Source organism: Tachypleus tridentatus, chromosome 9 (assembly GCF_004210375.1).
Source record: "Tachypleus tridentatus isolate NWPU-2018 chromosome 9, ASM421037v1, whole genome shotgun sequence".
Taxonomy (NCBI): Eukaryota; Metazoa; Arthropoda; class Merostomata; order Xiphosura; family Limulidae; genus Tachypleus; species Tachypleus tridentatus.
Window position 1 is genome coordinate 120,226,125 of NC_134833.1, and position 14,678 is coordinate 120,240,802.

Sequence of the window (14,678 nt, forward strand, 5' to 3'; positions counted from 1 at the left end):
GTTTCTATATAGTTAAGACATTGCATGGAGTACCATGAAAATTATTTCAGACCCTAAATTTGATCAGTATGTTCATTCAAGCAGAATCCTTATGTCATGCCCTTGGTACGAATATATGGGAATTCTAACATTCTTCCCATGGTTTATTCATTTGTCAGCAGGGATCAGTGAAGAATTACCAATCTGTAACGTCATGGAAGTGTGAACCCCATAAGATGGAAATAATGACAATATATTCTATTCTCCTAACACTTTTGCACAGTACTGTGTATTGATGAAAGAAAGAGGCCGCATGAAAGATAAAAACGCAGATTCCATTTTGATGATCCAATCAAAGGTATATTAAGATTGCAGACCCTTTGAATGATTATGAAAGTAGTTGAACCAACTTTATCTTTTAAGCTTATCAATTAGTGAGACAAATGAAGGGGTGAGAGTTCAAAGTCTAGATGTGGTTAGTGGTTACTTCTACTGTATATTGAAAATATGCTCTTTCTTTACGCTTTCCTATTGGCTTTGGTTTGGTTTGGTTTGGTTTGAATTTCGAGCAAAGCTACTGAGGGTTATATGCGCTAACTGTCCATAATTTATCAGTGTAAGAGTAGAGGGAAGGCAGCTAGTCATCGCCACCCACTGCCAACTCTTGGGATACTCCTTTACCAACGAATAAGAGGATTGACGGTCACATTATAGCGCCACACACGGCTGAAAGGGCGAGCATGTTTAGTGGAGCAGGAATTCGAACCCGCGATCTTCGGATTACGAGTCGAGGGCCTTCCATGCCGGGCCTTCCTATTGGTACTTTGTAGATTTACAGTTTACCAAAAGAACTAAAATATCTTTTTATCTTCCATTTTTACAAACTGTGTGTGTGTGTGGACTATCTGCACTCTGGTCGCCACAGGGACTCAAACCCAGGATTTTTAGTATAATAAATTCCTAAACTTACCTGTAACTCAGTATGTGATGTGAAAGAATAAAAAAAATGGATAAACAAAAGAAATCAACAGCCTTAACATTAAGGCAGGCAGCAGGCGCCGTTTAGCATTGAAATATATAAAAGTACTAACAGATTCTCTTGAGACTAATGACTGCAGGAAGAAAAGATAAAAGCATATAAAATGAACGCCATTTAGTTCCCCAACGTTCTATTGTTTATGGAACATAAATAAAACAATGGTTGTATGTTCTTATTTATTGAATTATAATCCTATGGAATAACAGTTCTTGATAGAATCTTTGTTTAATGCAAATCAAAAGTTGATGCGTACATTAAAGATGTCAGTTCCAATTAGTACATAATATTATTGACTGTACTGTTTAAAGTTTATATACGTGCATTTTTTCTGTGTATGCTACTTTATAATACAATGGAAAAATGTGTTACTCTTGTTTATGTATGAACTCGTTTTTATTGAAGTTTCGTTTCTCTTAATGCAGAGAAACTTTTATTTCTTGAATTTCGCGTAACTACTCTGGAGCACTATCCATCCGTAATTTGAAGTAATAGACTACAGGGAAAGCGTCTATTCAACATCACCACCAACCAATTTGTGGGCTTATCTAATCGAATAGTAGGATTTTATTGTTATTTCTATAGTGAATCCAAATGGGTTTTACTGGAACTAAAACAGAGGAAATTATCAAAATGTGTTTTTTAATCAACTTCACGGCTTATATCAAGATTACTGTGGATTTTTTTGTTGTTGTTTTGAATTAAGCACAAAGCTACACAATGAGCTATCTGTGCTCTGCCCACCACGGGTATCGAAACCCGGTTTTTAGCGTTGTAAGTCTGCAGACATAACGCTGAGCCACTGGGGGGCAATTACTTTGGAAACATAGTCCACTTACATACTAGTCCTCCAAGACATTATCGCCAAGTGTCACTCGGAACCAGATACCTGGTGCCAATTGAAGGTTGGAATGTTCAACACATTTCATGGATTTAGTTACTAAATTTCACGATTATCTATTTAAATAGGATTTACTACCTGGTTATTTAGAACATAGTTACAATGAACATTTTGTCAATCAGAATCATAAAACATTGCTTAAACTTGAACCTGAGAAAGCCATAATTTCCCCCTTTTTTATCTTCTGAGTATGTGTGTGTGTCTTTGTTAAAGTAAAGCCACATTGGGTTATCTGCTGAGTCACCCGAGGGGGGGTATCTTCTGAGAAGAAGGCTTAATTTTTATTGAAATTTTTATTTGGGTGGTGATGACTACCTGCCTTCCCACTCCTAAATTAGGGCCGTCTAGCACAGATAGCTCTCGTGCTTTGCGCGAAATTAAACAAATAAACAAAAAGACAGCCACACCTTACGAGAACTTGAACATTAGCTTAGTGTAATAATTACACTGGCGCCTATTTATCACTAAGGTTTTTGCTATTTTGCATATTATTAGTCGGATGACATTTAAAACAAACCTCTCATTATCGCCCTAATATTTAGTTATTATTTATGGAACGTATAACTTAGCACTGTTTGCGGAAGTTCATTGTTTACGCTAGAACTGTAATAATAATTAGTTATTCATTGGAAAGTACATAATAATAGCGAAATGTAGTTTTCAGATAAAAACTAAAGTTATATACCAGTACGGTTTAAAAGAGAATGTATGGTTATTCAGAGTAGATTTAGTTCTCAAAGTATTCTTGATTTCTTGTTGTTTTGAGTTGTATAATGTAAACATGAAATGATTCATCTGTTCCTGTTTTGTGTTATACAATATAAACATGAAGTGATTCCTGACCTGCTGTTTTGTGGTGTACAATGTAAACATGAAATAATTCATCTGTTCCTGTTTTGAATTGTACAATGTAAAAATGAAATGATTCCTCTCTTGCTGTTTTGTGTTGTGCAATATAAACATGAAGTGATTCCTCTTTATTGCGTCGTACAATGTAGAGATAAGGTATTTCACGATATTATATTGTACAATGTGAACATGAAATGATTTATCTGTTGCTGTTTTGTCTTGTAAAATGTAAATATGAAATAACTCATATCTTGCTGTTTTAAGTTGTACTATTTAAATGTAAAATGATTCCTCTTGCTGCTTTTAGTTGTACAATGTAAACAAGAAATAGTTCATTTGTTGTTGTTTCGAGTTGTACAATATAGAGATAAATTATTTCATGGTTTTACATTGTACAATGTAAACATGAAATGATTCCCTCTTGCTGTTTTGAGTTGTACAATGTGAACATGAAATGATTCATCTGTTACTGTCATGTAAACACTATATGATTCTTCCTCACTTGCATGTTGTAGTAAGTTGTAAAATCTCAACATACAAGTTTATAATAAGTAATAAAACTTATACCATGGCCAGCTGAGAGCAATATTTTCTAGTCACGTTCGATTGTAGAATCTGTATGTCACTAAGAAGCCTTAATGTCCGAGGAATGGTTTCACTCAGAATGTGAATGAATATATTCCTTTAGAGTGTTTCACTCTGAGAGAGAGAGAGAGGTTGAGATATTCAGCTTCACAACATAGCACTGGAGTTTTTCGTATAAAATACAAACAAATTAATTTTTCACACCTTTCCATGGTTTTGGTTTTGTTACTAGATGTTATCGAATATGTATATTATCACTCACTAATAAGTTTCTTCAGGAAATTGACATTAATGGCATCAGAAGAAATATTCATCTTAATTATAATTTGTCACTATATAAACCAATTTATTAGATAAATAGTACAGGAACTGTTTACCTACCTCGTTAAAATACTATTATTATTAAAATGCCGAAATAACATAAAAGAAAGATGAAAGTTGATACAAGAATTAATTAGAAATGAAATTATTAACAATATGTAAAGGGGATATAAAATAAAACATTCGAGATTCTTTGTTTTTTTGAATTTCGCACAAAGCTACTCGAGGGCTATCTGTGCTAGCCGTCCCTAATTTAACAGTGTAAGAATAGAGGGATGGCAGCTAGTCATCACCACCCACAGCCAACTCGTGGGCTACTCTTTTACCAACGAATAGTGGGATTGACTGTAACATTATAACGCCCCCACGGCTGTAAGGGCGAGCATGTTTGGTGTGACCGAGATTCGAACCCGCGACCCTCAGATTACGAGTCGAACGCCTTAACCCACCTGCTCCATGCCGGGAATAACAACAGAAAACTACATAATATGAGGCTTTGAACGAGCCAATCGTTAATGACATATACTAAATATTGCTGGTGAAAAAGTTGCTAAGTTTTATGATACCTAAAGACAATTGAGAAATGGTTTACTGTGAAGTAAAAGATAAACCAACAAAAGATAAATAACTGAATTATAAATAACACAAGCAATATGGTGAAGTTTTACATTCTGTAGGTTTTATGATAGAACATTTATCTCAAAATAATCATAAATACAACTAACCTTCACGTGAAGTTTCCCTTTCACAACGCACTTAAAGCGGTGTACAAAATATTTACCTTAAGTCATTAATTGTATTGAATCATTATCAAAGTTTTAACCCTTTTCTTCACTAAGAACATGGACACTGTCTCGTTTATATAGCCTAAATGTTTATTTCTGGATGTTATGAAATTTATATGGATTCTCGTTAATAAATTACTATGCCAAATGATTTTGTGATAGCTTTCATCAATTAGAATGTACAAACAATAACACTTATTTTTCAAGATGTTGTAAAAAACCCTTAAAGAAAAAATTGCGTTAGAATACAACACATCTTAAAAGTTTTAATTTTGAAAATAAAGGACGTCATGTACTGCATAACAAGGTTTTTAAAAACACTTGTTTTAAAACTAAATTCTGATTAACATGTCACTATATGAGTAATTGTTAGAAAGTGTTAGCGTTACAGATATTGATCTTGATACAACAAATATCGTCGAAGACGTAGCTATGCTCTACTGGTCATTGGGCTAGCAGCCCCTTATTTAGTAGCAGAGATAATCTTAAGGGAAGACAGCTAATCAGCAAGCAATAACTGGAAATGCCATGAAAATACGATATGAATTGAAACTCAAGTCATACATTTTGAAACATAACATGAGGAAGTTTAAATTATATATATATATAAAGATGAAAAAAGTGGATTACCTGTAGGCATGAATAGAAAGTAGGGAATAGATATAGTCACTCTGTACGGAATGATTTGTTATAACATTTGATGTACATATATATACAAGATTTTCTCTGTGTAGTTTTCGTGTTTATCAATTTATACAGCCCTAATTTCATATGAGATACGAACTGCTGTTATATGATTTCAAATATTTCTTTAATGTACTGCTTTGGTTATGACCCGGCATGGCCAGATGGGTTTGGGTTGAGGCGTTCGACTCGTAATCCGAGGGTCGCGGGTTCGAATCCCGGTCACACCAAACATGCTTGCCCTTTCAGCCGTGAGGGCGTTTAAATGTGACGGTCAATCCCGCTATTAAATAAACTGCTTTGGTTTGTTTTGAATTTTGCACAGAGCTACACTAGGGCTATCTGCGCTAGCCATCCGTAGTTTAGGAGCCTAAGACTAGAGAGAAGGCAGCTAGTCATCACCATCCCCTGCCAACTCTTAGCTACTCTTGTACCAACGAATAGTGGGATTGACGATGATATTATAACGTCTCCAAGGACGAAAGAACGAGCATGTCTGGTGTGACGGGAATTCGAGTACGAGTAGCCAAAACGTGAGGGGCTGTTGAATTTTTTATGTATTACCAACTTACAGGTTATATGTAAATGAACGTAAAAACTAATTACTGGTATAATTAAACCCGTCGCCGAACATTCTTGCCTATCAACTGTATAGCCGTTATGATGTGACAGTCAATCCTACTATTAGTTGATAAAGAATAGCTCAAGAGGTAGCGGTGAGTGGTAATGACAAGTTATCTCTTGAGCCTACCATTTCAACATTAGAGATGGCTGGTATACATCCGGATATTAACATTATCTTTTCACGCGACTCAACAATTAACCCGAGTTAAACGATTATTCATCACTGTCGTTATTAATAACATTGGGCTGCCAATTTAAAGTTCGTAAAAGTTGTTTTAGTTTGAATAATGCATTTTCCATTATCCAGCTACGCAGATTTTGAAAATAATATTTTTCTTTTACGTAAGAACTTTTTACAAATGGAGAAGAAAAACTCTTACTTAGATAAAAATATATAACAGATTTACCACAAATGTAACAGAATATGTTTGGGCCATTTGCACAACCTCTTTTTTTCCTTAGCGATAAATAAATAATATTGAAAAGAAAAAAAAATGTCAAAGTTCACGGACAAACAATTAATGTGTGTGTTTTTTTTTAACAAAGCCACAACAGGCTATCTGCTGAGCCCACCGAAGGGGAATCGAACCCCTGATTTTAGCATTGTAAATTCGTAGACTTACCGCTGTACTAGCGGGAGGTCAAACATTTAATATCCAGAAATGATACGTCATTCAACCTGTTAGCTGTTTATATAATGGTTGTGTGCTTCTCATGCGTTCCTGAACGTTCGATAAGACATTCCCGTCACAACTGGTCTAGGGAAATCTATAGCCAGTGGTTATCACCATTTTAAAATAATTTTTTGTGAAAATGTATCCACATCTAAAGAAGTATATCTAACATAATATACAAGCATCTTTGTCGGACTTTCTCTTCTCTCGGTAGCTTTAGTAAACTAAAAGACATCTAATGCTGAAATAGGGGTTCGATCCCTACGTTGAAACTCTCAGATATTCCATTGTGTAGCTTTGAATTTAAATAAAGAAAAGTCATCACTATCTGACAGAATAATAACATACTTTCTCATTAAGTGTAATCAGATACAATATTATATTGTAGCCTTCTAAGTAAAGAAAACAGTTATTTTCAAGTACTGAAACAATTATTTTGTCTTTATTATATTCGTCTCAAAAAATATCTTAATTGTTTATGCGCCACATTTCTTGCGGGTGCACGACTTTGTTACTTGAAGTGTATCCAATAACACACGGATTACAAAAAATGTTAATCATAAATATTGTCAGTATTAATCCTCGATATTACTGCCGAGATCCCTATGTATTTCATTATAAATATTCTCAGTACTGTATATAATCCTGGAAATTACTGCTGAGATTTCCACATATTTTATACAAAATATGAGTTATTTCATTTATTTAATTTGGTTAGTTCTTTTCGCCGAATGGTATAAGAGGGAAAACAAACTTCTAATCAATATTATCCAATATACCATTGCTATAGTGAACGGTATAAAAACAAAGTGGTAATTTGAGAATTAGAATCTTCCAGACCTCATATGATACTTGGGGAGTTCAATTAGAAGAGATCTAGACGGAAAACTGTTTTTCCTTTTCAGGTTGATAGAATTACAATATTAAAATTGCCAATTGTGCGGATCGCATGGCTAGGTGGATAATCTCGTAATCTAAGGGTCGCGGGTTCGAATCCCAGTTACACCAAACATGTTCGCCCTATCAGCCGTGGCGACGTTATAATGTGACGGTCAATCCCACTATTCGTTGGTAAAAGAGTAGCCCAAAAGTTGGCGGTTGGTGGTGATGACTAGCTTCCTTCCTTCTAGTCCTAAGCTGCTAAATTAGGGACGACTAGCACAGATAGCCCTCAAGTAGCTTTGTGCGAAATTCAAAACAAACCAAACTACTACAAAATACGGGAATCATCAAAATGGTCTCTGTTGCTATGGTAATGAATATCTATTAAAAATATATATACCAGTTTTCTGTTGAAATATACAGTATGATGGACAAAATAAAACCGCTTCATTATGTTTATGAATCGTTATTTGACAACTACTGTTATTGTGCAACTTTTCGCTAAAACAAACAAAACGTTTATACCCACTGTTTGTCATTTATTCCACTGAAACATCTGAATGGAATGGTATGAAAATGTGTAGCATAACACAAAGACTTAAAAGCCTAATGGTTTGAATGTTTGCTTTAAAATGGCTTTTCTAGTCTTCACGTCCTAAAAGAATAGAACCCGTCTTGGTATCATTATACCAACAGCCTGTCGAATGACCGAGTTGTCAAGTATTGGCTTCTCATTGTAAATTCTGACGTCTTGTTGGAAGCAAGTGTCACACTTATCGTAGCATCGTTTGGTATATGATGAAACTTCCTTATAAGAGTAACCACCTAGTAAAGCAATGTGATTATTCCGTTAAACCTTGGAGAACTATCTGCGTAGACAACGAGTTTATTCTATTAAACATAAATATTTTTATTGAAAAGAGTATTGTTGATTCTTACTTAGAAAAATTTTAAATGAGCCAGTGTAAATATCTTACGTTAGTAGCAATAAACAATAGAAACTAACGACGCCACGCATTTTGAAAGAATCACGTATACCGTGAGAAATTATTGCTTGCACAAAGTAGCTTTGAAAGGTAAAACAGTAAACGATTAGAAAAGTGTAAATAATTTACACTAACACAAGTCGCACCATTTGTTTGAATTTCCTGAATTCTAGGTTAAACGTGGCCTGAGGTGTAGTGTGTTGGGCTGCAAATCGACGGTTTAAGATTTGAGACATACTGCTGTGAGATACGCTCAGCTCTTTCGGAAATGAGCGCGTTATAGAAATGATAGTCAATTTCACTATTCACTTCAAAGTCCTAATAACGATGAATGTTCTGTTTGGTCCCCCTTTCACTGTTTACTAGTTAAAAAGTTGAAAAGGGCTATACAAGAACTCTAGGGTCCTATGTTCTTGGTGTTCAGCTCATGGGTGGATAGAATGTTGTTGAAGTTAAAAAATCTAATTTCTAATGAAGACCCACAATGTCTGGAAAACATGGTTCTCAATCCAGTTTTAATCTAGTATTTATTAATTGACTAAGTTCAATATTAAATATGTATTTTTTATTTTTCTGATCTTCTTTACAAAGTATTTATTTGCTTGGCATTTTGTATGAAAATGCAGGGTGGGAATACGTTAAATCACATTTATAAAAGTAGTTTTCATACTATATTTGGAAAAAGTAATAACTATGGTCATTGTAGCTAAAGGTATTTATGCCATGTTTAAAATCAGTTAATATTTTCTATCTTTTCTAGTACAATGACTTTATTTCGTATGGCCAGGTGGTTAAGGCACTCTATTCGTAAACCTAGGGTCGCGGGTTCGAATCCCCGTCACACCAAACATGCTCGCCATTTCAGCTAGGGGACGTTATAATGTGACGGTCAATCCCACTATTCGTTGGTAAAAGATAAGCCCAAGAGTTGACGGTGGGTAGTGATGACTAATTGTGTTCCCTCTAGTCTTACACTACTTAATTAGGGACCACTAGCGGAGATAGCTCTCGTGTAGCTTTGCGCGAAATTCAAAAAGAAAGAATGAAAAACCGGAAAATTTCACACCACCTTTTATAGTACGGAAAGTATTCTGATAATCCATTGTTTAATACATTGTTAACTAATTCTATTCTGAGATATATTATTCTAGTAATAAAGCTTTTAGGATTATACGATGACATTGTGTAAACCAGTCTTTTGTTTTGTTGGATATTCTAGTAAGTATACAAACTAAATGAACGAAAGGAAGAATATTAAAAAGGAACAACAAATGAAACTCATGTGTAACATAGTTTAGTTTTCATCAAGAGTTTTGCTTCAGTAACATTGTGTATTTCTTCATTAGAACAGGGTATTCCGGAATGATGTTTTGTGTTCGTCAAATCAGCTAACTTGGTAACAATGTCTTATGTTCATTAGATCAGAAGGTGAGGAATGATGTAGTGTGTTCATAGAACCTGGATCTTTGGAAAAATATATTGTGTTTATCAGATCAGGAGTTCAGGCACGTTGTCTCGTGTTAATAAAAACAGAAAGTTCAGAAATGAAACCTGCTAACTTGGTAACGATGTCTTATATTCATTAGATAAGATAGTTTAAGTAAGATGTGTTGCGTTTATCCAAGCATAAAGCTAAAAAATTACACTTTTCTGTTGTTTTTTTCATTAAACTAAGGATTACAGGAACGATACTCTGTTCTTCTGTCATAATAGGGAGATCAAGGTGATTTATTTTCATGAGATCAGATAAATTAGAATCAATGTTTTGTGTGTTTATCTTTGTTACACAATTAAGATCCAAAATGGACGATCAAATGATTTTAATTCCTCTGCATTTTAAGTTTTTTTTCCAAAATAAATAGATGATATTTCAAATAGGTTAAAACCTCTTTCTCATGGCTGATTAACCTAGAGAAAACTATGTGGTGACCTTTATTTACTAAATGAAGTTCAACGAACTTATTTTTCCAGTGCAGTGGGCATTTTGGTAAACCCACAGGAATCCAAATCTATATTTTGTTTTATTCACCGGTGACCAAACATTATAACCAACAAGAAGGAAAAGCAACACGAAGAATAATGAAAGATATTTTGAAAAACTACAACAAACTTCCAGTGTTGTACAAAGGAGAAATTTCAAGAAATTGTACAAAATAAGAAATACCATATTAATGGCTTATTCTAGAGAGACCAATATTTAACCTAAGACAAAATTTAGTAACAAAACACAAGAAACATGTTTATAAGGAAACTGTGATCAACTCTTGTCTTGTTACAGGCAATATCTGAAAAGGAAAGCCGTTTTCCGATAATAAGAAAAACGAGATTTTTTCCATATAAAAATGTTAGACGCATATTTCGAAGGATTAAATTTGTTTATTGTTAATCACATAGTTGAACAATGGGCTATCTGTGCTGTACCAGTCTCAGGAATTGAGCCCCAAATTTTTGTGCTATAAGCTCACAATTTTGCCACTGAGCGACTGAAAGGCTCAAAAGTATAAAAGCGATTGTTAATTTTGTTTTTTTTAAGCTAAATGAAGAAGAGAGAGAAAAACACTAGAAATCCGTAAGTTAGGAACAGTCTGATATAAAATAGAATGAGAACTACATCCAGTAATCGTATTTTGTATCAGTAAAATTTCCTTTGATTAGCATGAGAACTAGTTTTAAAAAATGTGAGAAAACTTAGAGTTAATCAAAAGAAACGTGCATATTATTAATTTTATATGTGAATTTTTAAAGAAATGGCTAAGGCATACGACGCGTATTAAATATACTTTGCCGACGCACAATTGAACAATAAAACAGAGACTTAATTATGAACACGACGTTTGAAGAGGTGTACCACTTTCCAGTCCTTAGTGTGGTACGGTATTACAGACCTCTACCACCACAACTGAGCCTAAAAGGAGTTTCCTCCCATATCCTAACGTATATTCCTCTTGTATGTTTAGTAATGAACAGATTGTACAATATCATTTTGAGTAACTGGAATATATATACATAAATGCCATGTTGGCTATAAATCAAAAACAATTTTTTTAAAAAATTGAAATCACCATATATATATAATTTTATGGTATTACCACCAGTACTTCAGAAGCACAGAAATATTACAACTCTCTTCAACAAATAAAACCTATACAGCTACAGTATAACTAAATAAAGAAAAGGAAAACTAAGCACTTTTCTCTCCATTGCTTTACATTTATTTTCGCTGCTAAATAACTCATATAGTTGCTTTTCGTAAGTCATCTTTCCCTCTTGGACCACTGCTGTCCACTGTTATTTTAGATCGTAAAGATTGTACTGAAGTGTGTATATATATATATTTGTCTATCTATGTGTAAACGATGACAAGAATACGTTTTTACGTCACATGCATTTTAAAACTGACATTGTATTATAACTTATAGAAGCTTTTAAATATGAGTTTTTATAATGAAAGGAATGAGATATATATATGTGTGTATAAAAGAAAACACTGGAATATCAGATTATTCTATTTTTCAATATTCGTTAGTAAAAGAGTAGCCCACGAGTTGGCGGTGGGTGGTGATGACTAGCTGTCTTCCCTCCAGTCTTACACTGCTAAATTAGGGACGGCTAGCGCAGATAGCTCTCGTGTAGCTTTGCGTGAAAATTCAAAAAACAAATAAACCTTTGTCAATTTTTTAAACTGGTTTCATGACTTCAAGAAGGCCTGGCATGGCCAAGCGCGTAAGGCGTACGACTTGTAATCCGAGGGTCGCGGGTTCGCGCTCGCGTCGCGCTAAACATGCTCGCCCTCCCAGCCGTGGGGGCGTATAATGTGACGGTCAATCCCACTATTCGTTGGTAAAAGAGTAGCCCGAGAGTTGGCGGTGGGTGGTGATGACTAGCTGCCTTCCCTCTAGTCTTACACTGCAAAATTAGGGACGGGTAGCACAGATAGCCCTCGAGTAGCTTTGTGCGAAATTCCAAAACAAACAAACAGACTTCAAGAAATAATTTTACTGAAAATCTGCAACAAAAACATAACAAAAACGTTTTCGTTTTGCAAAATATATGTACAAATATAGAATACAAATACACTCCATATAAAAATTAAGTACGTTAAAATGTTAACAAATAATAAATATACTCTACTTTTTAAATCAGATATTGTTCTAATTATACTTTATCTTATTATTATATAAATAAGAATAAGGGTAATAAACCAAACAAAATCAGGATAGAAAGATATTCGAAGATATTCGTATCCACTGGAGAACCCCCGAGGGCCAGTGGTTTATGAAATAGTTGCACTGCAATTCGAAAAGTATTGCTTGTATTCGATGTTATCTGTTGTTCCTTTCAATGAATTTTGCATATTATATTAGCAAACGCTCTAAGGAATATCAAATAATGACAAATATAAAATATTGTTGAACTACGATCTGACAGTCTGAATACATGATGAGTTTTCATTAGTAAACTGACAATATGAGAATTCTTCATTTTAAGATATTATGAGCAAATTAAAGTATTTATTTAACTCTAATTGGAACCAGAATAACTTGAGCAAAATATTCTAAAATTAGTGATTATTTAACTTTATATAACTGACACTTGAAACCATCGGTACTTAGTGAAACTTCACAATTACAAAATTGAAGAAAAACCAAAGCCGTTTGTACGTTTCAGAAATACTTCATTTATTCAGGACCATGGTTTTGCCAGTACCTGATACAATCATGGTCATGAAGTTTGTGTGAAACGTACAAATGGCTTTGTTTTGTTTTTCTCAGCTCTGTGTTCGGATTTAGTTAAAGTCCGACAGTATGCGAACCATTCACTTCAAAACTGACTCAAATGGTATATTTTCAGTTTCACTTGGAATATTAAACTACGAAGCCTTAAACCTGTCGGTGCATTTTTGCAGATGAATTTAGCATCAGACAATAGGAACAACTTTCACGTTAGAACAAAGTTTGACAACTTTCTTCAGCTCCACTTAGAATATTACATTCTATAGACTTAAATCTGTCGGTGCATTTATGGAGATTAACTCAGCATCAGACATTAGGAAAATCGATCAAATTGAAAGATAATCTGATGGTGTAAATAATATCAGTGTGATAGTCCTCGGTAACTTTGTTTTTTCAAAATTCACTTAATAAGAGAATCTTCAAAAATAACTAAGTAACATTCTGACTTAAATAGAATCTGACAGTTTGATTTATTTTCCACTAACAGTTGCATCTAAGAATACGCACATTTCTTCATTTTCAATTTACATCTGATAGTACGAGAACTTTTAATTTAATATCTGCCAATATGCGAATTTCTCCAGTTTAATTTTGAATTTGACTACTGAATTAGCATCTGAAAATACGCACATTTCTTTTTGTTTCAACTTAACAGTGCTGGTTCATTGGGTACTTGAGAACGAATGCACCAGTGATCTATAGGCGTACCAATTCCAGAATAAAAAAACAAATGCTACTCACTTACTATAAAAGCTGTAAATAGTTATAAAAATATTGGTTCATTTAGTTTGTCATGAACCTGTTTCGTGACGTGCTTGTTTAAGAAGAAAGAATAATCATTTTATCGTTCTTTAAAGATACGAGTGTCAACAATGTCAAGTGTACATCAAATCCAAACAGTGGATCTGATCTTGAAGCTGCAAACGAGATCTAAAATCAGATTTAAACAAAAGTAAGTAATTTTCACACTTACAATGTCAAGTGTACATCAAATCCAAACAGTGGATCTGATCTTGAAGCTGCAAACGAGATCTAAAATCAGATTTAAACAAAAGTAAGTAATTTTCACACTTACTTGATAAAGCGCTAATACTAATCATGAGCATTAGTAACCACATTTCTGATCCCATGTTTATTTGCTTTCTCCAAAATCTGAAGCACTCAACCAAATGACTGAAGTTTCAGAGAACTGGACGAATTACACGCTCAACGTGATGATGGTCTTACTGCTTCTGGCGGGTGTGTAAGAGTAATGAATCCAGAAATCGTGCTGACTCGAGCTGTTCTAGGTGGAATTACGGACAGCGCATGCGCAGTTTTCATACCTAAAACATACTCTATCGTTAACTGCACATCATTTATCGTACTCGGTGGACGACACAGAAGATATGATATTTTAAGATGCCCATTATATTTCAGGACTTTGATATTTATATCACATGGCTCAGAAATATTAATTTCTATCCAAAACTATGCAAATCTATATATCCTTACGCACTTTAACAATATGTTGCATTTTGTTACATTGTTTCAATAAAGTTGCTTTAATTTTGTATTTCAGAAACACTTGCACTTGAAACATGGTAGAATAGTTTTATATGTTATAGCCAACATTTTTTTTTAGTATTTCTTAACAAGT

General features: G+C 34.0%; 1 protein-coding gene across 1 annotated transcript in view; it reads right to left on the reverse strand.

The window, feature by feature from the left end:
- Nucleotides 1–14,270, reverse strand: part of LOC143226201 (uncharacterized) — a 43,098-nt gene extending 28,828 nt beyond the window's left edge. The window contains exon 1 of the mRNA XM_076456869.1: nucleotides 14,115–14,270. Coding sequence (XP_076312984.1) covers nucleotides 14,115–14,169 — 55 coding nt within the window. The 5' untranslated portion in view covers nucleotides 14,170–14,270. The remainder of the gene's footprint in view (nucleotides 1–14,114) is intronic.
- Nucleotides 14,271–14,678: the final 408 nt, after the last annotated feature.